Here is a 22,745-nt window from a genome sequence, read left to right as displayed (position 1 = left end):
GAATACTGATTTGTTGTTTGAATAGGCAACTGACTGGCATGGTTCTGTCCTTTCCCTCTGTGATAGTAGTTGCATTGTCAGTTCGGTTCTCTGTGCTATTTGGGTCTGCCTGGGGCATCACCGCTCCCGGCTTGCTCTGGTACTTGGGTGGTTTTTATACTGTAATTCAGTTCTCAGAGCCTTTGCTATACATCTCTGGGTGTTTTCTGCACGTGTGCAACGTGGGGAGTGAGCCCAATACTTGTACAGATTCAAACACAGAACTGGAGATTCTCTTGTCCAGCCCTCTCTCATCTGTGGGATTTTCTGCCACACCCTCTGGCTTCCATGGCCCCTTTTTCCCAGTTTCTCTGGGTAGAAAGATGGGGTTCCTTCAGAGTTTTCGTCTCCTGTGCTGTGGCAGAGTTCCCTGCAGCGGCACCAGTGCAGACCAGCAAGAGAAAAGGTGATTCCTCCACTCTTTGCACAATTGGGTTTCTTTTTCTGATTCTTCTATCCTGAGAGTTGGATCATCTTTGGGATGTTAAGCGTCCACTCCCCCATGGGGGTAGCAGTGCAGATCTATGTCTGAAGCTGGCTGTGAAGCAGGGCGAGGAGAATAAAAACATGAGGTCTCCCCATACTCTGGCTTGCAGAGCCCCTCTCCTGCTTCTCTAGCCAGCATGACGGCCTTCACTAGGGATATTGTGCTCTTTGAACCTTTTTACACAGTTCCCAATTTGGCTTGCCTTGAGGCCAAATCCTGGATGAACAACATAGAAAAAACCCAGAAAACCCCTTGTAGCTGAGTTGATCTTTCATTAAGGTTTTACCTCCCTCCTTAATCCACTTGCTGTTGTTTACTTTCCAAACTCCTGTTGTTTGCCATTTTGTCTAGTCTTAGTTGTGATTGGAGGGTGATCAGAGGGTGATTGGAGAGGTGATAGAAGGGCTCCTTTTCCCCGGACCACCTCTTATGAATGTTTATACCCCTAGCACTTGCCACAGAACGACCGCGTGATAGTGCACTAAATGAAGTGAATGAAAGTGTAAAATGTGAGGCTCACCAATTATCTAGCAAACTCTGATAGGACAGGGATGGCCGACATTTGGCTCAAAGCCTTTCACTCTCACTTCCCACACTGAGAGCTGATCAGTACTTTACTGCCCTGTGCTTTGAGAAGCCTGAATACAGCCACAGAATACTTCCTCACCAGCAAGCCTGGCAGCCACTGCCAGATGGATGGCATTGGCCTGTGAGGTGGAAGCCCCTGTCTTTTGTTTCTGTCTTCAAAACCGAGTTATTCACACGGAAATGTAAGCTTTCTTTTCTCATTTAACTGCAGTGGCTCCTCTCCTCGATTTTCCATCCTCCCATTCTCTTTTCTCTTAAAGATTCCAGTTGATTGATATATTTTTTCCTCTGCCAGGTGGCTTGTTGAGAAAAATCATTCTTTGCTTTCTTATAAAGTTTCTGTATTTTCATAAAAAATTGTAATTACATGAATGTGTTTCAGTGAGCTTTCCCTCATTTACACACATAGGAATTTATTTTTGTGTTTTAGCCTTTGGGAAATGAGGAATTTGTTTAAGAGATCAGTAATTATCCCACTCAAAAATGAACATTAGAATTCTTCTTTATTTGATCACAGTATGTCACCAAATCCACAATTTATTTATCACCAGCTGCATCCATTAATTCAGACTTACTGGCCCTTGACTAAGAGACCGCTATAGCTTCTCATTTTAAATCTTTCAAGGAACAAATATTAATAGAAAGTAGTAAGCCTTAAATATATCTGATCTTAAATCTCAGTCTGTACAAACTTTTTTTTTTTTTTCGCTTTGCTTGTCGTTTTTATTACCTTAAGACTATTTTCCAGTAGAGTCACAATCTAAATAGAAGTGTACTTTTTTGTTAGGAGATTGCGGGGACCATTACCAGCTTCTAAGGGATCACTGTGGTATAAGCACTATCTTGGCAGGAATTAAGAGGCAGCATTTGTGAATGTGAATGCCTTTTTATGTCCTTGTCCTTTTGGTGTGAACACCTATGTGTGACCTATCTGGGAACTTGCTCAAGAGGAGTCTTTATAGAACGTTAGGTGTTCCTGCTTCTAACATGGATAATCTGGTTAGAAAAATGAGCTCCCAGAGTATATTAAGCACATATGTGGTGTAAATACCAAGCGCTTGTTGATAGAAGTTCGGCATCATTGAGTCCAAAGTCGTCTGGTGAGGCTTCGTTTTAAAGAGAACTCAGGACCACAGCCTGGGATTCCGTCCAGCAGTGCTGGGGCTGAAATTAGAAAACTGAAGAGAGAAACTTACTGTGTGACAGTCTGCTGCGTTCACAATCTAAGTGTGCCTTTCTCTTGTCCTTTTCTCCTGGGGTCTGCAGTTTACCGTGGCTTCTGGGCGGTCCTGATGCTTCTTGGGGTAGTTTCTGTGGTGACTGCGAGCTTTTTGATCATCTGTGCAGCCCCCTTCGCCAGCCATCTTCTCTATAAAGCCGGGGGAGGCTCCTACATCGCCGCAGGTACGTCCATTGCGAAGGGTATGATTTCCAGCTGTGGTTTTTCCCCATATCTTCATATTTTCCACTTCTAGTTTCAGGGGTGAGGCTTCTAGTAGTAATAATATGTTAATATTCATGTACAATATTTCCTGAGAGCTACCTATATGTCACACACTTTTCCAGGGACTTCCCGTTTTCCATTTGCTCATTGTATCCACATTATATGAATGAAGACACTAGGCAGGAAAGCTCTTCTGTAAGAGCCCTTTAATCTCTCTTATCCTGTTAATTTTCTACCTGGAAAAGGGGGTTATAACACGTCTCTAACATCTGGGCATAGGTGAAGCTTTTTGTATGCTCTTAAGAAGGTAGCCCCATTATGATATTACAAACCTTCATGATTTATTTATTAGAGGTAAAAAGCATCTTTTTCTACATCATCATCATTCCATTTTCTTAATTGTGGTTCATGTGCATTATCTAAATACCTTCTCTTCTTTGTAAAACCTGTATTTTTTTTAGTCAGCTTTCTAACTAGTCTAATTCCTGCTAAAAGGGTCATAGTACAAATAGAAAAATAATTGAATAGGTGAGTCTTGTGAATTTTAAGACCTTTAAATTTAATTAGGAAATAAAAGCCAGAGCACTAACCTGAAAACATAAGCACAAGGTTTTTTGTAAACATAAACGTTCTGGGAATTTAGACAAACTACACTATGACTAAGACCAAACTGTACCTGAGTTAGGTCTATTGCAGCATCCCATAAAAGGGACCAGTTGTCTCATCTGGGATTGTAGTGACCATGAAGGAAAGGGACAGAGTGGGGAGCTCTGCCTTTCTAATCACTGCAAAGATGGCTCATGCTGTTGCCCAAAATCATGTAATCAATGATCAATTAACAAATAGTTCCTTTAAACACTATTTTTGCATAATATTGTGCTTAATTTTTTGCAGAGGGAATAAAAAGAATAATCAGATAGATCCTCTGCTCAAAGAGCTTAAAAAACCACAAAACAGGGCTTCCCTGGTGGCGCAGTGGTTGAGAGTCCGCCTGCTGATGCAGGGGACGTGGGTTCGTGCCCTGGTCTGGGAAGATCCCACATGCCGCAGAGCGGCCGGGCCCGTGAGCCATGGCCGCTGAGCCTGCGCGTCCGGAGCCTGTGCTCCGCAACGGGAGAGGCCATAGCAGTGAGAGGCCCGCGTACAGCAAAAAAAAAAAAAAAAAAGAAAAAAACCCCCACAAAACAATAACAAAAAACAAAACCCACTGTGGAGACCAGGGCCCTCTATTTAACTTATTCTGTCTTTATTTTTGTCTTTTATTTAAAACTCTTTTCTTCACTGAGTTTTCAAGGACCCAGATTTAGCCATTTGAGCTCATAATTAAAGAAATAACTTTAATAATTGACATATAATTCACACACTACAAAATTTACCATTTTAAAGTATATAATGCAGTGTTTTTTGGTATATTCCCAGAGTTGGGCAAAGATTACCACTGTCTGATTCCAGAATATTTCTATCACGCCACAAAGAAACCTCATCCTCTGCTCCTCTGCCCCTCCCAGTCCTGAGAACCACAGAGCTGCTTTCCGTCTCTGTGGGTTTTCTGTTCTGGACATTTCATGCATATGGAATCACACAGTACGTGGCCTTTTGTGTCTGGCTTCTTTCACTTAGATCTCGTAACTGATAATCTCTCTTCTTTACGTCATAATTCCATAAGACCAAACCCCTTATATGCCTGAAACCTGAGCATCTTCTTCACCAAATATTTCTTCTCTCCCAAATCGCATTCTACTCTCGCTTTATTCAAAGGTCTAGTTAAGGTGTATATTTTTGCACGGTCTTCCCAGAAATAATAGCACTCTACTAAAATGTGTAAATATTTGTTTCTTCTTCTTCTTTGCTTTTTAATCTTTTAAAATCTTTGTCAATAAAGGGAATACGTACTAGTAGTAATTTAGTACTAACATTATGGGCAACATAATTGTTTTAAACTCAGAAATGCTCTGATCCTGAGTTTGGTCTTATTAGAGAATTGTGTGTTTCTGTGTGTGTGTGTGTGTGTGTGTAGTGCTTTTGAAAATAATTGTTGGTCATTTTTTCCATTTTATACTTTTTTTTAGAAAATAATATATCTAAAGAATTATTTTGGCTGAGGGCTCTGAAGGGAGCTAAAGCATCTGATTTGCACCCATGTGCCTGTGACCACTGGATTCACTTTTTCCAGTGAATCTTTGGCTGCAGTGGGCGTGGGTCTGAAGTCCTCTTGGCCTAGGTCTTTATGCAGAAATGCCTTGGGAGGGGTCCACCGTGTCCTGGGAGCCCGTTCTGAAAGCCACTCAACCAGACGATTACGAGGATACTTCTTTTTAAATCTGACTTTTAATTTCCTTCATGGCACTATTCTTTATTGTTTTTATAGGACTGTTTATTTCCCAAGAACAGAGAGAGATTCTGTTGGATGAGATTAAAACATTACTATTTATTTTTTTATCAGTTTGGACAGTAAAAGTGGTGTTCTCAGGAATAACTAAAATGTACTGTCAGGTAGCAGTTTCTACCATGAGACACATCTTTTAAAGCAGTTATGGGGCAAATCAATCATCCTCAGATCTGAGTGTTATTGACAGAAGAATTTTCAAAACCTTCCAATTGTCTGTTATTAACATCCCCAGATTTGTTAATAGGCAACTAATCCTTTCAGATATGGAGATGGAAACGTACATACTATTCTATATGGACATAGGAAAATATGTGCTAAACACTAGGTTTTTGGGGCAGGCAGCCAAGATTGTTCTGTACTACGTTTAACATGGAACTGTGCATGTCGTCTTTCACTGAGTTAAACTGGATTGAACTTGTCATGCTTTCTTTGGTTAGATGTTATGTTTTCAAAACGAAGAGCTCTCTTTCCATGGAACTAGTATTCCAAAATCTCTCCCTTTTAGGGCTTGCCTTGTCATTCCCTGCCTCACTCCTTTGCCAACACTCTGTGCTCAGCCGGGCAGTTGGGAACAGGTGCAGCCTGGGCCCACAGTTTCTGTGACTACTTTATCAATGCCACAAACAAGATTGGACACTCTCTCTTTATTTGGACAGATGGCCTTAAGAGAGGGCAGAACCAAATTCCAAGTGGCCATTGCTGGGTGTGTGCACATAGAAAGACTCTTTGGCATCAGCAAGAAGCCTATTTTGGGGCATTCCACACATGGCCGTGGCATGCTGATGTCACAGCTGTCCGTGTGAGCAAGGGGTGGGGTCTGTGTTTTTCGTCTTGCTCTGTCAATGGCTCAGAGGTCTGGAGGCCATATGTTGCCACTCCCTGCACTTGGGCAGATGCCTCCTCAGCTTGGGCCATGTGTCCCCCACGGGAGGTCAGTTCTGGACCAAGCACACGGTAATTGTCAGGACGTTATGACACCCGAGTGTGTTTCAGTGAGTCTCATCCACACCTCCCAATGCCTAAACAATTGCTGAATTTTCTTTCAATGTGGACTCCAGGGGTACTCAGATACAAAGGGCCGACTCATGTTTTCTCCTAACCCTGTGATATTGGATGTGTTAGGAAAGATACAAGAAGGCGTGACATTACAAAACATTTGAATTATGTGGAGAAAATTACTGTATAGCTGAATATTCCTAATGCCTGGGCAAAGCGACATCAATACAGGAATTGCTACACAGGAGTAAGATCCCTAAGTGTACAAGTAAGAATGAGGATGGGGTCTGGATGTTCTGGGACACTGATGTTGGGTGAAAAGACATAAAAAAGCTAGAAATTAGTATTTTACCAGCATTTCAGGGTAGAAATATTCTTCTTCCATAATTGAAATCCCCTTTACCTGAATGACAACCTGGGGTTACATTTTTCTGCTGGATGTAGAGCTAGACAGAGTCTCACCTGAGTAGAGGGGCCTGGAAAGCTTCTGAATCTTGGCTAAATTCCTTGTTAGAGTCTCACATTGGTGAGACTACACAGGCGTCTTATAAGTCGGAGGAACATAGAAGCCCACACTCCAGGCCCAGGGTGTGTTAGCCGAAGGAAAGGACACCTTTGCTGTGTAATTAGTCCTTTGGAAGGTTGATGGAGGTAAAGTTGTGGCCTGACTCCTGCCCCGTTCTGTGACCACAGGGTATGTTTCTTGCCCAGACAGCTGTTTCAACAGCTGTCTGCCCAACCAAGCTGCTGTTGGTCACCAGGAATGTGAGAGGTGTGAATTGGGGTGAGTTGTATAAACCCTCTGCCAGGTGGGACAAACAGCCTGAGCACATCCTTATGGGGCTCAAACCTGCTCCCTTCTGGTCTGGAGGACAGTGCTTTCTGAGTGTAGGGGTATGAACCCCCTTAAAAACACAGTATAGGGAAGGTAAGTGGATATGAAGGGGATATAACATTCTTACATGTAGAGGGCAAAACTGCCTCAGAAGTAAACTGGATTTGCGGTTTGTTTTTTGATTTCTTTAAAAAAGATCAGTGGAGTTTGTATAGCTCATGGTAAACATCACTCATTTCTACCTGAGATAAGATAGATGCAATGGATGCATAATACAAGAGACTTTTTTGCCTTCATCCTAGAAAAAATAGGGACTTGTTTCAGACGCTCATTTTCCTTCAGCTGAGACTGAACACGTGGCTCACAGGAGGCGCTGGGGGTCGTGTCTTGCTCCTCACGTCTCCCTCCAGACAAAGCAGAACACGGTGGCAGTCAGAGCAGGAGAAGAGTATGTGGAGGAAACAGCCCCAAAGCAGGAAGGGATTACGGGAGAGCTGCTGACAGCCTAGAGGCAGGCATTCTAAACTTACGGGAAGCACACTCATCTCCCCGCTTACACCTGCTGTCCCCATGTCTTTATGCTGAACAATCAGCCTGTAAACAGCCGCTGATCCCCGAGAGGCAAAGGGGGCCTCCTGTGTGAGGGGAACGGGCCAGGAGGGCCAGTGAGCGCTTGCCAGCTTTGCTAAAGCTTCCGTCTTTCTTAGCATGCAAGAAGTAGGCTCTTAGGGCGAGAGAGAGACATGGACATATATATACTAACAAACGTAAGGTAGATAGCCAGTGGGAAGCAGCCGCATGGCACAGGGAAACCGGCTCGGTTCTTTGTGGCTGTCTGGAGGGGTGGGATAGGGAGGGTGGGAGGGAGGGAGACAAAGAGGGAAGAGATATGGGAACATATATATATGTATAACTGACTCACTCTGTTATAAAGCAGAAACTAACACACCATTGTAAAGCAATTATACCCCAATAAAGATGTTAAAAAAAAAAAAAAAGCATAACTTCCCAGTACGGAACTATTTCACCAAAGTCCAGGACTTCAGCATTTTATTCAGAGCTCTGGTTTGCTGGAGGTGGGTGGGGGAAAGAAATAGTGATTAATAAAAACTATGTATCACGGATATATCAGCCAGATGTACTTTTGTTGCAGAATTAGTGTCTCCGATTTTCATGAACTGCAGAAGGGCTGCTCGGATTTCCCTTTTGCTCAGGCCAAAGGTTTGTGTATACAGATCTGCTTTCCAAGTAGGAACAGAAGACCCAGTCACTCTTATGTTTCTGAAACTACCTGCTTTGTACACTTGCTTTCTGCCTTCAGTTGTCATATTTGGGACTTTATTTGGATAGTATGAGTATCCAACAAAAATTATTGTGTTGGATACTGATACTTTTATCATGTGGAATTTTAATGTCCTTGATCTGACACTTTTTATAGATGTCAAGTGCTAGAGCAAGTCAACCTTGGTTAATATTAAATAGGAAAGCGCTTAGAAGAGCTTTTATTTACAAAAATACTTTAAAGCCTTATTTTCTTTCTCAGATAGTTCTTTGAGCATTTATTTCTCTCCATGTTGCTTATCGGTTGAAATATGTGTAACAGGCTGTTAGAATCAGACTTGTCCAGACTTGGTTTTGAATAGGAACCAATATGGTAAACACGGGTACACCTTGGAGATATTGTGAGTTTGCTTGCAGACCCACTGTGGTGTAATTGATTAGTGTGCAACAGCATCATGTCTAGAAAATGTACAGACCTTGATTAAAAATACTTCATTGTTAAAAAGTGCTAACCATCATCTGAGTCTTCAGCAAGTTGCACTCTTTTTGTAATAGTAACATCAAAGATTACTGATTCCAGATCACCCTGACAAATATAATAATGAAAAAGGTTGAAATAGTGTGAGGATTACCAAAGTGTGACACACAGACGTGAAATGAACAAATGCTGTTGGAAAATGGCACCAACAGACTTGCTTGAAAGCAGGGTTGCCACAAACCTTCAATCTATTAAAAAGTGCAGCATCTGAGAAGCGCAATAAAGCAAAATGCGATAAAACACGGTCTGCCTGTATGTGGCACTAAAGTGAGGAAACAAGTTCCCAGAGGAAGAATTCATAAGGGACACGTCCCACCCAGTCCAGTGAGTTTCCAGTGTCTCAACCAGATGAAGGCTGTGGGAAGAAGGGGGAGTGCGAGGGGAGAGAGGAGAGCCAGAGCTGGCTCGTTCCTGTGAGTCCCCACCCTAGCCTGAGCTTGTTACACCGTCCTTGCTGGAGACAGTCTGGTTCCTGGTCGACTCCTACCCAGATGAGTCGAGGTGTGAGAGGCTCGCTCAGTAATAGCTTTGGTGGAACTTTTCTGAAGACTTGACTAAATGCTCCCCACCCCCTTTAAAAATGTATCTGAGCTGTTTTTCTTTTCTTTTTAAAAAATATTTATTTATTTATTTTTGGCTGCGTTGAGTCTTCGTTGCTGCGCACAGGCTTTCTCTAGTTGCGGCGAGCGAGGGCTACTCTTCATTGCAGTGCACGGGCTTCATATTGCAATGGCTTCTCTTGTTGCGGAGCACGGGCTCTAGGCACTCGGGCTTCAGTAGTTGTGGCACGTGGGCTCAGTAGTTGTGGCTCGTGGGCTGTAGAGCACAGGCTCAGTAGTTGTGGTGCACGGGCTTAGTTGCTCCGCGGCACAGGGGATCTTCCTGGACCAGGGCTTGAACCCGTGTCCCCTGCATTGGCAGGCGGATTCTTAACCACTGCGCCACCAGGGAAGCCCTGAGCTGTTTTCCTGAGAGCTAGAGCAAAAGGCCTGGCAAATGAATGCTTTCACTCACATGACATATTACTATGGGGTATAATTAATCTCCACCCTGAAAGGGAGTCTTCAGATATGTTAGGTGACCAGACTTTCTGGCCTATAAATAGGATCTCTGATTTGGAATTAATTTGCCATGGTGGAAGGGCAGAATGAGCTTCCATCTGCTTCATTCTCCTTTTCCAAAGTACGTGTATCATTAACATCTACTATTTACCCAGTACTGTTAAGGCATTTAGTTTGTTTGCAAATATTCTGTTTCATTCCTCACCCTTCCCCCAAACTGTCAGTTTGCTCTTTGGTTTCTTTACTAGATTATGTTATGCATTTTCTGAGGCCTTTTTTTCTCTATACTTTCTCGTGCAGAAGAGAAGCACACAGAGTACAGATTCATCTGAATGATCAGATCAACATAGGCTGGGTTTGTCCTAGGAAGAATTTTTGCTTCCTGTAACTCAGGGGCTGTCGAGGAGGGGCGGGAGGTTTGCTTGACTGGACGGTGGAAAAAGAAAACGTCCTTAATATGAATAAGCCCCAGTTTGGGTTCATCTGATGTTCTTTCCAGAATGTGCCCTAGTGGGGTTGTGAGGTGGCGTGTGCCACCTGGTGGAGAATTCCAGCGAGACACTGACAGACACGTTTGAAGCGACCTTTCCTTCAGAACGGGAAGGCCCCATGGCAAGTTTATTCTCTTGCCTCTTGGCCAGCCCTGAAATAGCCTAGTCACATGAGAAGCTCTGACGCTTTAGAAGATTTCAGAGAACAACATTTCTAGCAGTAGCAAGAGCTCATGCCAAAGCGTAACAGTAAAAGTAGCCAGTGCTCGCTATGCGCTAAGCCCTGTTCCAGGCATCTTGCTGAGTACTCCACCTCCGTTAATTCCTCGTGACTGCTCTCTGCGGTGGGCACTTGAATTATCTCTGTTTTACCAGTGAAGAAACGGAGACACAAAGAAGTAAACAACTTGCTCAGTGGTGCTCACCTAGTAAAGTTTAAAGCTTTCTGGACAGTAAACCTAGAAGCAGGACAGACAGATTCCACACCTGTGGTCTTCAACCACTAAATACTTCCTGAAACTCAGTTACCATCAGTAGACACTTCCTTGGCATTAAATGAAACTGCTTTTCAGATTAAGCCCCTAACTATTTGTAGGGATGGATATAACCTCATGATCATTCTCTATCAATAATTGTTTCTCAAGAGAGTGCAGAGTATTGAATATATAGGATGTTTAACACCTAAAATTATTATACCAATCTAAGAAAGTAATAAATACGTGAAAAATCTGATAGATGATAGACATTACGTAGGTTTGCTTGACTAAATAAAACATGAGGCCAGAAAATGAAAGGGAAGAGGCAACTCATGTATTTGGGAAGTGGTATGAGGAGGTGAGGGCAGCAGTGGATATTTGGAAATCAGATAGATGTAATGAAAATGTATAGTCGTGAAGTTATAACTGTTTAAGTTATTCAGGCCATCTCAGAAAATGGGGGAAAAATCAGTGGAAAGTGAGTCAGAAAATGAAGAGTGGAGATAAGCAAAGAATGTTGACGGTTGACCATTGTGCCTTGGTAGTTTTACAATTTCTGAAATATGATCTGTAAAAGCGAGCATAATTGAATTATAAGAGAAGGCAATGTGTATTAATTTAAAGAAGAACAAGCTGTTACATAAGTACAATTTAAATTATTTTTAAGAACTTCTAGTTTATTTTATCAGAAAAGCTAATTTTTTAATGAATGAAATATGTACTATATGCAAGACTGCTTTGGAAGTATATTACAATATAATAACAAGTATTGCTCTTTAGAAAATGTAGAATTGGTAAATTTTCCTTTCCCCATTGTATAATGATTAGGACAAAAACCAGGTATACATTTAGACTCTGGATGGACCTGTGAGAGTAGATTCAGCCTACACTAATGCTTGTGTTTCTCCCCTGGAATGACACATAGGGCTTCTTAGAAGTTGAGAAACGCCTCAAACACTGCAATTTTGAAGATTCCTAACATATTAAAAGTTAACCCATGTCAAAATTCGTTTTCATATATTGTGGAATTTTTTAAGTGTTTACATCTGATAAGTCAATGCTCCATGCTTTTAAAATACATACATAAAGGCAGTGGCCCTACACATAACAATTTGCAGATATTATCCAAAGTCTTGTGTGAGTATTGGGCTCAAATCAGACAATCCTAATAGACCTCAGTGTCATCCATATCATGAGGGGGCACATGATTCCATCCCAAAAGGTCAAATCTCTTGCCAGCTCTCAAGGGAGATATCTAAATTTTATCCACTGACTTAAAGCCCAGAGATTCTCTTTAAATATCTGAGGAGCAACTCTCTTTCCAAAGGAGTCCCAGAAAAAAACAGTTCATGGATGGTAGTCTGGTTCCTAGGTTGGGGACCACTTCACAGAGGTTCATTTTATAATGAAACTTCATAACATTCATTTTTATGTCATATTTATATGTTTCAAAGCATACATAATGAAAGTTTAAAAAAATTAGGGAATTGAAAACAACCGGTTACAGAAAATCCCTGTGCTTTAGGCACTTGGAGAGCTTAGCCTCTTCGTGAGCACTAGTGCATGACTGTCGAAAGTTTTGTTGGCAAAATTGACGTTTGAGGAGGAGAATGTCAGAAAAACAACTGTGCCCTCAGTAGGGCTTCGTGGGCCTGCTGGGGGTGTGGGGGGAGTCTGGGCAGCTGCGCTCTAGGTCACCGCTGGTACATCGGTAAGCCCGGCGCCATTTTCTCTTTTGGGAATAAGATCATGTTTTGTAAAAAGGTTTTTTTTTTTTGCCAGTTTTTTTTCAAAACCGTTTGCCTAAGGAAATGCTATTCATCCTTGCAAAACTCAATGTTATTTTCATAGGAGCTTAATTCATAATAGCCAAAACCTAGAAAGAGCCCAAATGTTCACCAGTAGATGAGTGGATACCACTGGATGAATTGGTAGGTTCATACGGTGGAATCCCACTCAGCCATAAGGAGTAAACTGCTAACATAAGCAACAACATGGATGGATTCTCAGTCATTATGTTGGGAAAAAACAGCCAGAGACAAAAGATGGCACGCTGCTATGATGTCATTTCTATCAAGTTCTAAGGGCAACACTACGCTATAGTGATAGATGCTTTCGGTGGGTGGGTGGTGCATGAAAATCCTCTCTGGAGGGACAGTGATACATACGTTCTATTTTTAACAGGTTGTGGCTACACTGATGTTTAGATTTACCAAAACTCATCAAACTATACACTTAAAATCCATACACTTTGCTCTATTTAACTTATACCTCAATTAAAAGACTGAGAAATAATGAGAAACAGTAAATAAATGAAATGCTTTTTACCCATTAGAAAAACCTTCAAACCATTGGAGCTTAACATAATACCTTCAGACATTAGTATGGGCTAATGTAAGAAATGTTTGTATGAAGACTGTTGGTGTCTCTTCCTCAAAAACTCCTTGTGGGGTTGTTGTCAGTTATGTCCTTCAGTGTTCCTATGCATATCTGAAGACAGCATTTTTTATATATTTCTTCATGAATTGCTATGATTCCTTTTAGAAAATGATAGTAAATACATAGCTTATCAAGTTTCCTTTTTGTTCTTTCTTCTGAGCATGTCAGATCTAGGCTTACCATTCCATGAATGCTGCTGTCCTTAGCATTCTTACCCACGCTCCAGATTTTTTTTCTTTACTTCTATACTTAGGATGAACTCTTGCCCTGCCTTCCAGGCAGCTCCACCTGGAGAAGTAACCTAGTCTCCTGCTGCCTCCTTGGAATAGTTTCCATATTGTAGGATATTTTGGAATGTCTTCAACCTAATGTGTCACACCTGCTATCAGGGTTTCAGTTTGAGTTATGCCACAGGCTAAACTTTTGATCTCGGCAGACCTCATTTCCATCCTCTGAAAATAGACACGATGAGTAAGCTGGTGTTATCATCCCTAAAATGTTATAAAGCTTACTTTCTAGTCCTATATAGATGCCCTTGCTGAAAATTGCCCTGTCTCCCCAGTGTGTGTGTCCTCTGAACAGAGAAAAGATGAGTGCTCCTGATTCTAATTTAGTATTCACTATAACTTCATGAAGCATATTTTTTTGACTGTGGAATTCCATGGCCTTTCCTATGGCCACTGAAAGCCAAAATGAGTTTCCACTGAATTTGTGTGGAAGCAAAGAGACCAATGAATCATCTTGAATTTATGATTCTTCCCCAAGTAACCGATAACTGTCCATGATTCAATCTGTTTAAGTACATTTCAAAGGCAATTCAGTTACATCTAAGCAGCTAAAGGTCAAGTTTATTGTTTTTCAGTAACTCCAAAAGGCTTTTTTTTTTTTTTAAATATAGGTATATGTACTTCTAGGCAAGAATATAGGGGTTTGGCATTTGCCTGTCTTTTGAAGAAGAAAGTTTTCATTTCTGTGGCTAGCTTTTCCCTAGGAATGCATTTTAAAATCCAGTTTTTATAATACAGTATAAGAGATCTTTCTAGGGATTTCCCTGGCTGTCCAGTAGTTAAGACTCCACGCTTCCAGTGCAGGGGGCATGGGCTCCATCCCTGGTCTGGGCACTAAGAATCCTGCAGGCCCTGTGGCAGTGGCCAATAAATAAATAAATAAATAAATAAATAAATAAATAAATCTTTCTAGTATGCCTTCTTTTCTGTTCTTGTATCTAAATAAATAAATAAATGATCTTTCTAGTATGCTTTCTTTTCTGTTCTTGTATCTGTGGAATATTGAAGACGTGCAATTTTATTTCTCAGTCTGTGACTTGGCATTGGGGAAATCCTTTTGGTTTTATTTCCATGTTTTTTATCATTAGCAATTGTGTCCCTAATTTGTGACTGATTTTTATGTGACCTTTGTTTCAAAAAATGTTTTCCAAATTGAATGTATGACATTTGTGAGAGAAACTGTGCAAAAATCATAAGCTTGAATGGCTCTTCCCCACACTGCCAATAAAAGAGACCCAACATGTTCTTGATGTGACAATTATTTGCCCATTGTGATCACAAATCTCCGTGGGCTTTGGGACCATATTTTGATTATGCCTCCATTGAGCAATTTTATGAATTTTTGTTGGACTTCAAAAGATAAAAATTTATAAAATTCAATAGGATATAAATTATGCTTTCAAAATGTATGACCTAATTTAAATATAACTTCATTTAAAACAAATTATTACCTGAATATTAGCAATATTTTCTATTCCTGCTAAAATCACCATGGCAAGTGGGTTTGAAATGTAACTCACTTGTCACTCAAGACAATTACTGCTTATGTTTTTATGAATGAGGGTCTTAAGATATCAAGGGAAAAAAATTAAGATTTTTCCGTAGTATTGGTATTGCCCCAGAGGAGACTCTTCACTTGGTAGGTGGACCAAATCAGTGATACTACTGTTCATTAATAGTCATGATATCCCACAGAAAGAAGACGTGTCTTTCTGGGTGTGTGAAAGACACACACTCTCTCCTCCCACCCCAACATATCCAACATATGCACACTCTCCAGCACACGCAGCCTTGCCCCACATGTTGTTTTTTTTGAGTAATTCATTTTGTTTCTTGTTTTGAAATATTTTCAGACTTACACAGAAATTGTAAGTCCCTTCACCCAGAGACTCCATTCAAATTTTGCTAATTTTCCCAATAATGTCTTTAATAGCAAAAGAATCCAGTCCTGGAACATGCTTTGCATTTAGATGTGTCATGTGAGTATCCATCAAACCAGAATAAATCCTTCTTTGACCTTCATGAGCTTGGCTTTTTTGAAGAGTACAGGCCTGTGATTTTCTAGAATGTTCCTGAATTGATTTGTCAGATGCTTCCTCATGATTGGATTTAGGGTCTTCATTTTTTCGCTGCGGTATCATAGCAGTGATGCTGTGTTCTCATTGAATCTCATAAGGTGGTGAGTGACATCAGTTTGTCATGTCCTTGGTGATATTAACTTTGATCACTTGAGTAAGGTGGGATTTGCCAGGTTTCTTTAGTGTGAAGTTACTATTTTTTCTTTATGACTAATATGTGTTTTGTGGGAAAAGACTTTGAGCCTGTGTAAATGTTTATTTCTCATCTAAATTTCATACACTAGTTTTAGTATCTGTTTTTGCTTCTTGCCTGAATTAATTATGACTTAAAATGATTGCCAAATGGTGATTTCTAATTCAGCTATTCCTTCTACATTTATAGGTTAGCATTCTGAATGAAAGGCATTCCCTTCTCCCCACTTATTTATTCACTCGCTTATTTATATCTCTGTGGGCTCATGTATTCCTGTTTCATTTGATGAGATGTAATGGGCCTCTATCACTATTTGTTTGATAATCAAATGTTCTCAGAATTGGCTAGCAGAAGCCCCATGATCTGGCTTCTGAAATGCCCACAGTATTCTCTGAGCACGTCTGTACTTTTTTGGTATAACATGATGTTCCAGATTCATGTGGTACTTTCTGTCCCAGCCTGGACTCAACTATTTCTTAGAGATGTCCTAATTCCTGGTATTTAGAAGCCAAGATCTGGACACTTGGTGTCCTCCATGCTACTGGGGTGTTGTTGCTCCCAGACCCTCTCAGGAAGCAGAGCCAGAAAATATATCTAGGTACATACACGCACAAAGGTATATTTTAAAACAAACATATACTTTCACTTCTATATTCATTCATTTATCTATCTAAAGCCATAAATTCACACTGATATATTCAGTTCTAAAAAAAACACCATAAAGTTCATTCTAGCTTTCCCCCTTTTCAGATTTGTAACTCCCTTTTCAGGCAGTGAAGAACTTGACTCCAATTAACCTCAATATATGTATTTATTTGAATAGTCTAGCTATAAGTACCAGTCTCCTGACTCTTAGCCCCTTACTTCATGCAGGCCCCCATCATCCATTTTTGCTGCCATAGTAGCTGAACCATTGGCCTTTGGTATAGTTTCTCCATGTTTGTTAGTTCATTTTCCTTCTGTTTATCTGTCTGTCTTTACCTACACACACACACACACACACACACACACACACACACAAACACAAACAAACACACATGTATACATATAAAACACTCGCAATTTAATGGGTAGGGTAAGGAGGGAAGTGCTGTTTTACTCCATGGGTATAATCATAAGCTGATCTGATAGGAATTAAATGGACTATATCTCCAACTAGTGAACAAGTTAAAAGGTTGTAGTGATAGAAACAACTATTATTCATTGCTTTCAGGCTGTAATTGCTCTTCAAGTAACAGCAATAATTAAATATAAGTTAATTCTTCCTTATTAAGAATCATCTACATGATGTCCTGTAATACTTTCAAAAAATACTCTAAATTCAGTAATGGGTTTTACAATTTTTGAAGAAAAGGTGTATAAATCTACTGGTTTTTCACAAAGTAAATTTTTAAAAATGAAAATACCTGAAAGCACAAGAGATTCACATGATGTAAGGAAGATTAAAAAGAACAGGGGGCTTCCCTGGTGGCACAGTGGTTGAGAATCTGTCTGCCAATGCAGGGGACACGGGTTCGAGCCGTGGTCTGGGAAGATCCCACATGCCACGGAGCAACTAGGCCCGTGAGCCACAACTACTGAGCCTGCGTGTCTGGAGCCTGTGCTCCACAACAAGAGAGGCAGTGATAGTAAGAGGCCTGCACACCGCAATGAAGAGTGGTCCCCGCTTGCTGCAACTAGAGAAAGCCCTCTCACAGAAACGAAGACCCAACACAGCCAAAAATAAAAATAAATAAATAAATTAAAAAAATATATCAACAAATAATAAAAAAGGTTCGCAATGTGTTGGCATAAGGCACATGGTATGCAAATAACCAAGCCAAACCTTTACATTAGCAGAGCATACTGTCTGTATATTCTCTGAAAAAATGTTTTGAAATGCTCAGAGCTGCTAGACAACACATGGCCTCACCATATTGTTGTCAAAATCTGAGGCACGGCTCGGCTGTGAGGAGTTTGCTCGCGGGCTATGGCTTTACTATTTTTCTGTGATGCAGTTGTCGTTCAGTGGTTAAATTGCTCTGTTCTGTGCTCCGGTATTTGCATTTACATTACAGACAACAGAGTGAAGGATGGTTCTTATTAGTGAAGCATCTACATTGATTCTTCACAGCTTTGTAGTTTGTATCATGATTAGGAGAAAGTTTCAGCTCTGATGCTGACATACTTCAACATACGTATGGGCCCTTCTTCCGTGTTTACTTGTCAAGATTCTTTATGAAATTGATGACCCAAGAGGGAGAGGACATCCTAAATGCCGTAGGAGCATGATTAACCCCAGAAGAGTGATTGATGGCTAGGTTTGTAAAAGCAACTCCCTCCTGCCCACGTTCCCCAGCCTCTGCTTCTGATCACAGGGCGGTGTTTACCTTCTAGACAGAATATCAATTAAGATACGGAGATTTTATACCTGATGGTTCAGTTAGTTAATTCAGAGAGTACAGTAGATCCTTGACGAGTTTGGATTGAACTTTTGGACAAATTGCAAGTGTCCTTAAGTATATTTTGCTTTGGGGCAAATTCGTGTGCGGGGACCTCACTCACTAGTGGATCAGCTTAGCAGGCTCTTCTGAATCTGCAGCTCAGTGCAGTGGTATCACTTCCTTCTGTTGCTACAATAACAGTCACATGGAAAAGCATATGCTTAGTAGTATTCTCAAATTTTAGCATTCATAAAGCTCTTCTGTCATATTGCTTGTTAAGGTCAAGGGTCCAACACCATGGTACTTCTCTACCCTTATAATTCCAACAATATTTTTGAATAGGTGGATTGCAGTTACATTGAAATGGTTGATAAATTATCTTGCCTTCTAGTTAGTGGTTAAGCATTTTCCATCCCTCCCTGCCTCCTTCCCTCCTTTTCCTTTCTTTTGTTTAATAAGGATTTTGATCTAAACCTGATGTTTTATATTCCACAGAATGTTTCTTAAAGAGTCATGTATATTCTTTTACATTAGTTCAGTGCTTCCATCTCTGTTCTTGTCTGGTACTTACCTTGGCTTCTATTTTCATTGCCATATGTAACTGCAACACCAGTTAGCTGTGTTATAATAATATAACAAAAGTCAGAAAGACCTGAACTGAAAATCAGCTATGAAAACTACCAGCTGAGTTTGCATATACTTAAAACTGTGGGTTAATAGTACCTGTTTCACAAGTTTATTGTACATATTGAAAGAAATAATGTATAACAGTGCTTGTCACAAACGAGGCATACAGTAAAAATGGATAAATGTTAGAAAATGAATTCCGCTAGGCAGGGATCTTTGACTCTTATAGTTCACAAGCACCTAATGCAGTGCCTGGCACCCAGTAAGCACTCAGTAAATGCATGTCATCTGTTGCCATTTTTCTTCTGCAGCTATAGCCCTCACCACAGTGCTCTGAAAACTAAAGATCAATGATGTGCCTATAAAGCATACAATAAAAGGTCTGACACAAAGTAGGTGATTTAGCTAGAATTATATTTTTATAGTTATATCATCAGGCGTATGATTGGTCTGATATAGCATTCTTGGGCAGACATCTTCAGAAAGGCTAAAGGTCTTTTGTTTTGTCCTTCTCAGGCATCCTGTTTTCCTTGGTGGTGATGCTGTATGTCATCTGGGTCCAGGCAGTGGCTGACATGGAAAGCTACAAAAACATGAAAATGAAAGACTGCTTGGATTTCACCCCTTCTGTGCTGTACGGCTGGTCATTTTTTCTGGCCCCAGCGGGGATATTTTTTTCTTTGCTAGCTGGATTACTATTTCTAGTTGTTGCACGGCATATTCAGTTACATCACTAATCAAACTGTTGCCACCAGTATTTTCTTGAGAGATTTTAAAACAGAGCATTTTTTAAAATTTTGTCTCCGTGATCCTAGCATAGAATGAGTTGATGTAACTTTTTAGCTGCTATGTGAATTATCCATTTTACTTGGGATCTTCTCTAATAAGAGGGTCCTAGAATCTCTCCAGACTCCATCTTGCTTCCATCTTATCTAAGTGCTCTCAAGAATCTAGTTTTTTAGGGAACAGGTAACATGGGCCTTCCCTTCACTGCACTTGTTAGAGTTTGTGGGTAACAAAGGCCTGGCAGTAGCAGAAAACAGTCACCAGGGGCAAATCATGATTTGAGTTAAGCGTCCTCCTTGGCATTCACTTCTGCTGCTCTTAAAAAAATCCTTTGGAATCCCATATCTGATAAGAGGTTAATATCCAGAATATATTAAGAACTCCTACAGCTTAACAACAGTAACAGCAACAACAGCAAAGCAAATACCAGATTTAAAAAGGGGCAAAGACCCGAGCGGACGTTTCTCCAAAGATGATGTACAAATGGCCAAAAAACAAACAAAAAAAACCAAAAAGTCCTTTGGAGCTTAATTAAGAACAACAAACAAATGTTGTCAGAGAATTTACTCCATTTCTTCTCCACACACGTAAATATCCACATACACATGTACTGACACCTGTGAGCAGATTATTCATTATTTAAAAATAGACAGCAGTTGTTCTTGTAGCAGGGGCTGCGTGAACTCGCCAGTTACAATGGGTCACAACAAAAACAACATGTACTTTTTCCCCTTCCTTACCAAAAACAAGTTTGGTTATGTAACGTATTCACTTAATTGTGCATATGCTTACATAAATCTTAAACTATATTTAAAAGAAGCAAATCTGTACACCAAATCACATACAGTGAAGATTGGATTTTTATGAACTTAAAGTGGGTTAATTGTATGTGTAATATGGTTGAAAACATGTAAAAACCAAGCGCCTTCACTTTGTACATAATTCTATTCGATATTTTTAGATTTCATTTAAAAATTATATTGCTAATATGTTCAGCATGTGAAAATTTATTGATGAAATGTGCTTTTAATATGCACTCAACTATAAACTTTCGAAATACTTCCAGATGAGGATGATAACAGCCTTGCTTTATTAAAGACCGTGAAATGTGAACTTTTCCCAAGATCTTATGGGTTATAGTTCTGATCATTTGATTCCCTTAACTGTCGTCTCTCCCTGTCTTCAGCTTTACAGCAGGTATGTTAACATTTACAGATCTGCTATTTCCTTTAACCTCTTCGAAGATAACTTTTTGGGGATGGTTGTGGGAATGATTCTTTATTATTCACTAGAGTAGACATTTTGCATATCAAAGATTTTTGTTTGGCACTAATTTTGATTGAAATCAAATCCATCTGAGAAGCCTAGGTTGTATTTGCATTTTGGAAGCCTCCTGACAGAGGAGTTCCCTGTTAGTGAAGGAACAGAGGCCCTGCGTGGTGTGCGGACTGTGTTTCAGGCACAGCATTTTACTCCGCAGCTGTTTGAATACCGAGGGCCTGACTCGGAGGCACATCAAAGGGTGACCACCTAGAAGCCGCTGTAGGATAGAGGCGTTGATGCTTTCACCCCGGGCTCCCATGATGGGGAGATTGCCTGAATCTTCTCTGCACATCTTGTACTTTACATTAAACCTTGTTTCAGTGAGAGGGCGCTCTGGGGGAAGAGCGAAGATCTGAGGTATCTGCAGATCACCAGGGGATTTTAGGGGTTAGTGACAGGGCTTGCGTGTTTAAAAAAAAAAAAAAAAAGACTTCAGGGCCTTAACTGGTCTCTTAAGCCATTTCAGTTTTATCATAAACGTTTTCCTGGTCCTTTCCTTTGTCTTTTTCTGTTTCATTTTTATATTGCTTCATTTATTTCTTTGCTTTTGGCTTGATTATTACAAAAATAATTATGGGTTCTGTTATTCACATTGACTGTGATATTAAGTTGTGGCATGCTATTAAGTTTTCCAGACGACGCTAGATGTATTTGCTTAGTTCATGTCATCTGTAAATACAATTCGTTTTTGTAGAACTTTGGAATGGAGCCTTTTTCTATGTATTATACATCATTTAAATTTCACATGCAAGCTGCTTTTAGTAAAGGTTTGAATATTTGTAGTTTTCAGATGGTTAATCTTACTTTCTAATACTTATGCGACTACCATATATTTATCTTAAGGCAATTGGCTGAATATCTGATGTACATGACACTTTTACACAGATCCACACTTTGGAAGTGTTTCATAGGTGTAATGCATCGGTCACATGAGTTCAAACACATTTCCTGACCTATTTTACCAGCAATCCATGGAAAAAAGGAAGGTGAGTTGTATTTGCTGTGTCAATGAGTAAAATATACTTAAAAATAGCAGATATATTCTCGTCACAGCCTTCTATCTCATTTGGGGTAGTATGTTTCCTTTTATTTCTCTATTTGGTGTATTGATTTATTTTCAAAAGCTTTCAAGTGAAGTGTTAAAAATCTTTTTAAGAGGATTGATTTTGCATCATAAAGTTTCAGTTCAACAAATGAGATATCTTTTTGGTGACACTTCTAGAAAGAGTGAGGAGAGAGGGCAGTGAGTTATGTGCTTGGACTTTGGTGAAGGCTGTGATCTCTCCATACTGTGTTTGCCCAAGGAGTTTAGTTCAGTCGTGTGGCAGGGAGCACAGGAAACTGGCTAGAAAAACCCTCCAGAGACAATGAATGAAGATGTTCAATTTGGGGTTGAGCGTAGGACTTTCAATAATACTATTAGGTGTGCTCTTACTGGTCATTGGCTGCTTTTATGACTAATCTATGAAATGTATTTACTGAATTTGAAGATTAAATCCACTTATAAGAGTATATTTATATGATGGAAGAGGTGTCAGTGTTTGGTAATTATCTGTCATCAACTTTGTGTGTGTGTGTATGTGTGTGTTACATGTATAAGTTTGGATAGAGTTAAAGTGAATAGTGGAAATCAGTATATTTGAGTAGCACATTTTTAAAAAATTCAGTTTCTCAGGGACAGTAATATAGTTGTTTCCCTGGTGGGCTCTATCAGGAATGGCATCTCATATGAAAGAGATGAAATAGAAACTAAATTTGTATTGATTGTCTGAAGGAGTTAAATATATGGAGACATTTTTTCAGTGATGATCAAGTATAGGCAGAGAAATTCCACCAAAATCCTAGGAATAAGGTATGTTAGATACGTTAAAAACCAAGGAGGGTGGGGAAATAGTTAGCATCATACATATTATAATAAGCATAAACTAAACAAAGGGACATTTAATCTGATTGGCAGGGAAAGA

The 22,745-nt window shown here is 40.0% G+C and overlaps 1 protein-coding gene across 2 annotated transcripts in view; it reads left to right on the top strand.

Moving 5' to 3' along the window:
• Positions 1–19,694, top strand: part of TMEM182 (transmembrane protein 182) — a 48,354-nt gene extending 28,660 nt beyond the window's left edge. Inside the window, exons 4-5 of one of the 2 annotated variants that reach the window (XM_007456830.1) lie at positions 2,381–2,518; positions 19,189–19,694. In XM_007456830.1, coding sequence (XP_007456892.1) covers positions 2,381–2,518; positions 19,189–19,409 — 359 coding nt within the window. In that variant the 3' untranslated portion in view covers positions 19,410–19,694. The remainder of the gene's footprint in view (positions 1–2,380; positions 2,519–19,188) is intronic. The other variant, XM_007456831.1, reaches the window with a different exon arrangement.
• The last annotated feature ends 3,051 nt before the right edge of the window (positions 19,695–22,745 follow it).

This window comes from Lipotes vexillifer, unplaced genomic scaffold, assembly GCF_000442215.2.
Source record: "Lipotes vexillifer unplaced genomic scaffold, Lipotes_vexillifer_v1.1 scaffold777, whole genome shotgun sequence".
Lineage (NCBI taxonomy): Eukaryota > Metazoa > Chordata > Mammalia > Artiodactyla > Lipotidae > Lipotes > Lipotes vexillifer.
Note: the sequence above shows the minus strand (reverse complement) of the source record. Positions and strands in the feature narration are given on the sequence as shown.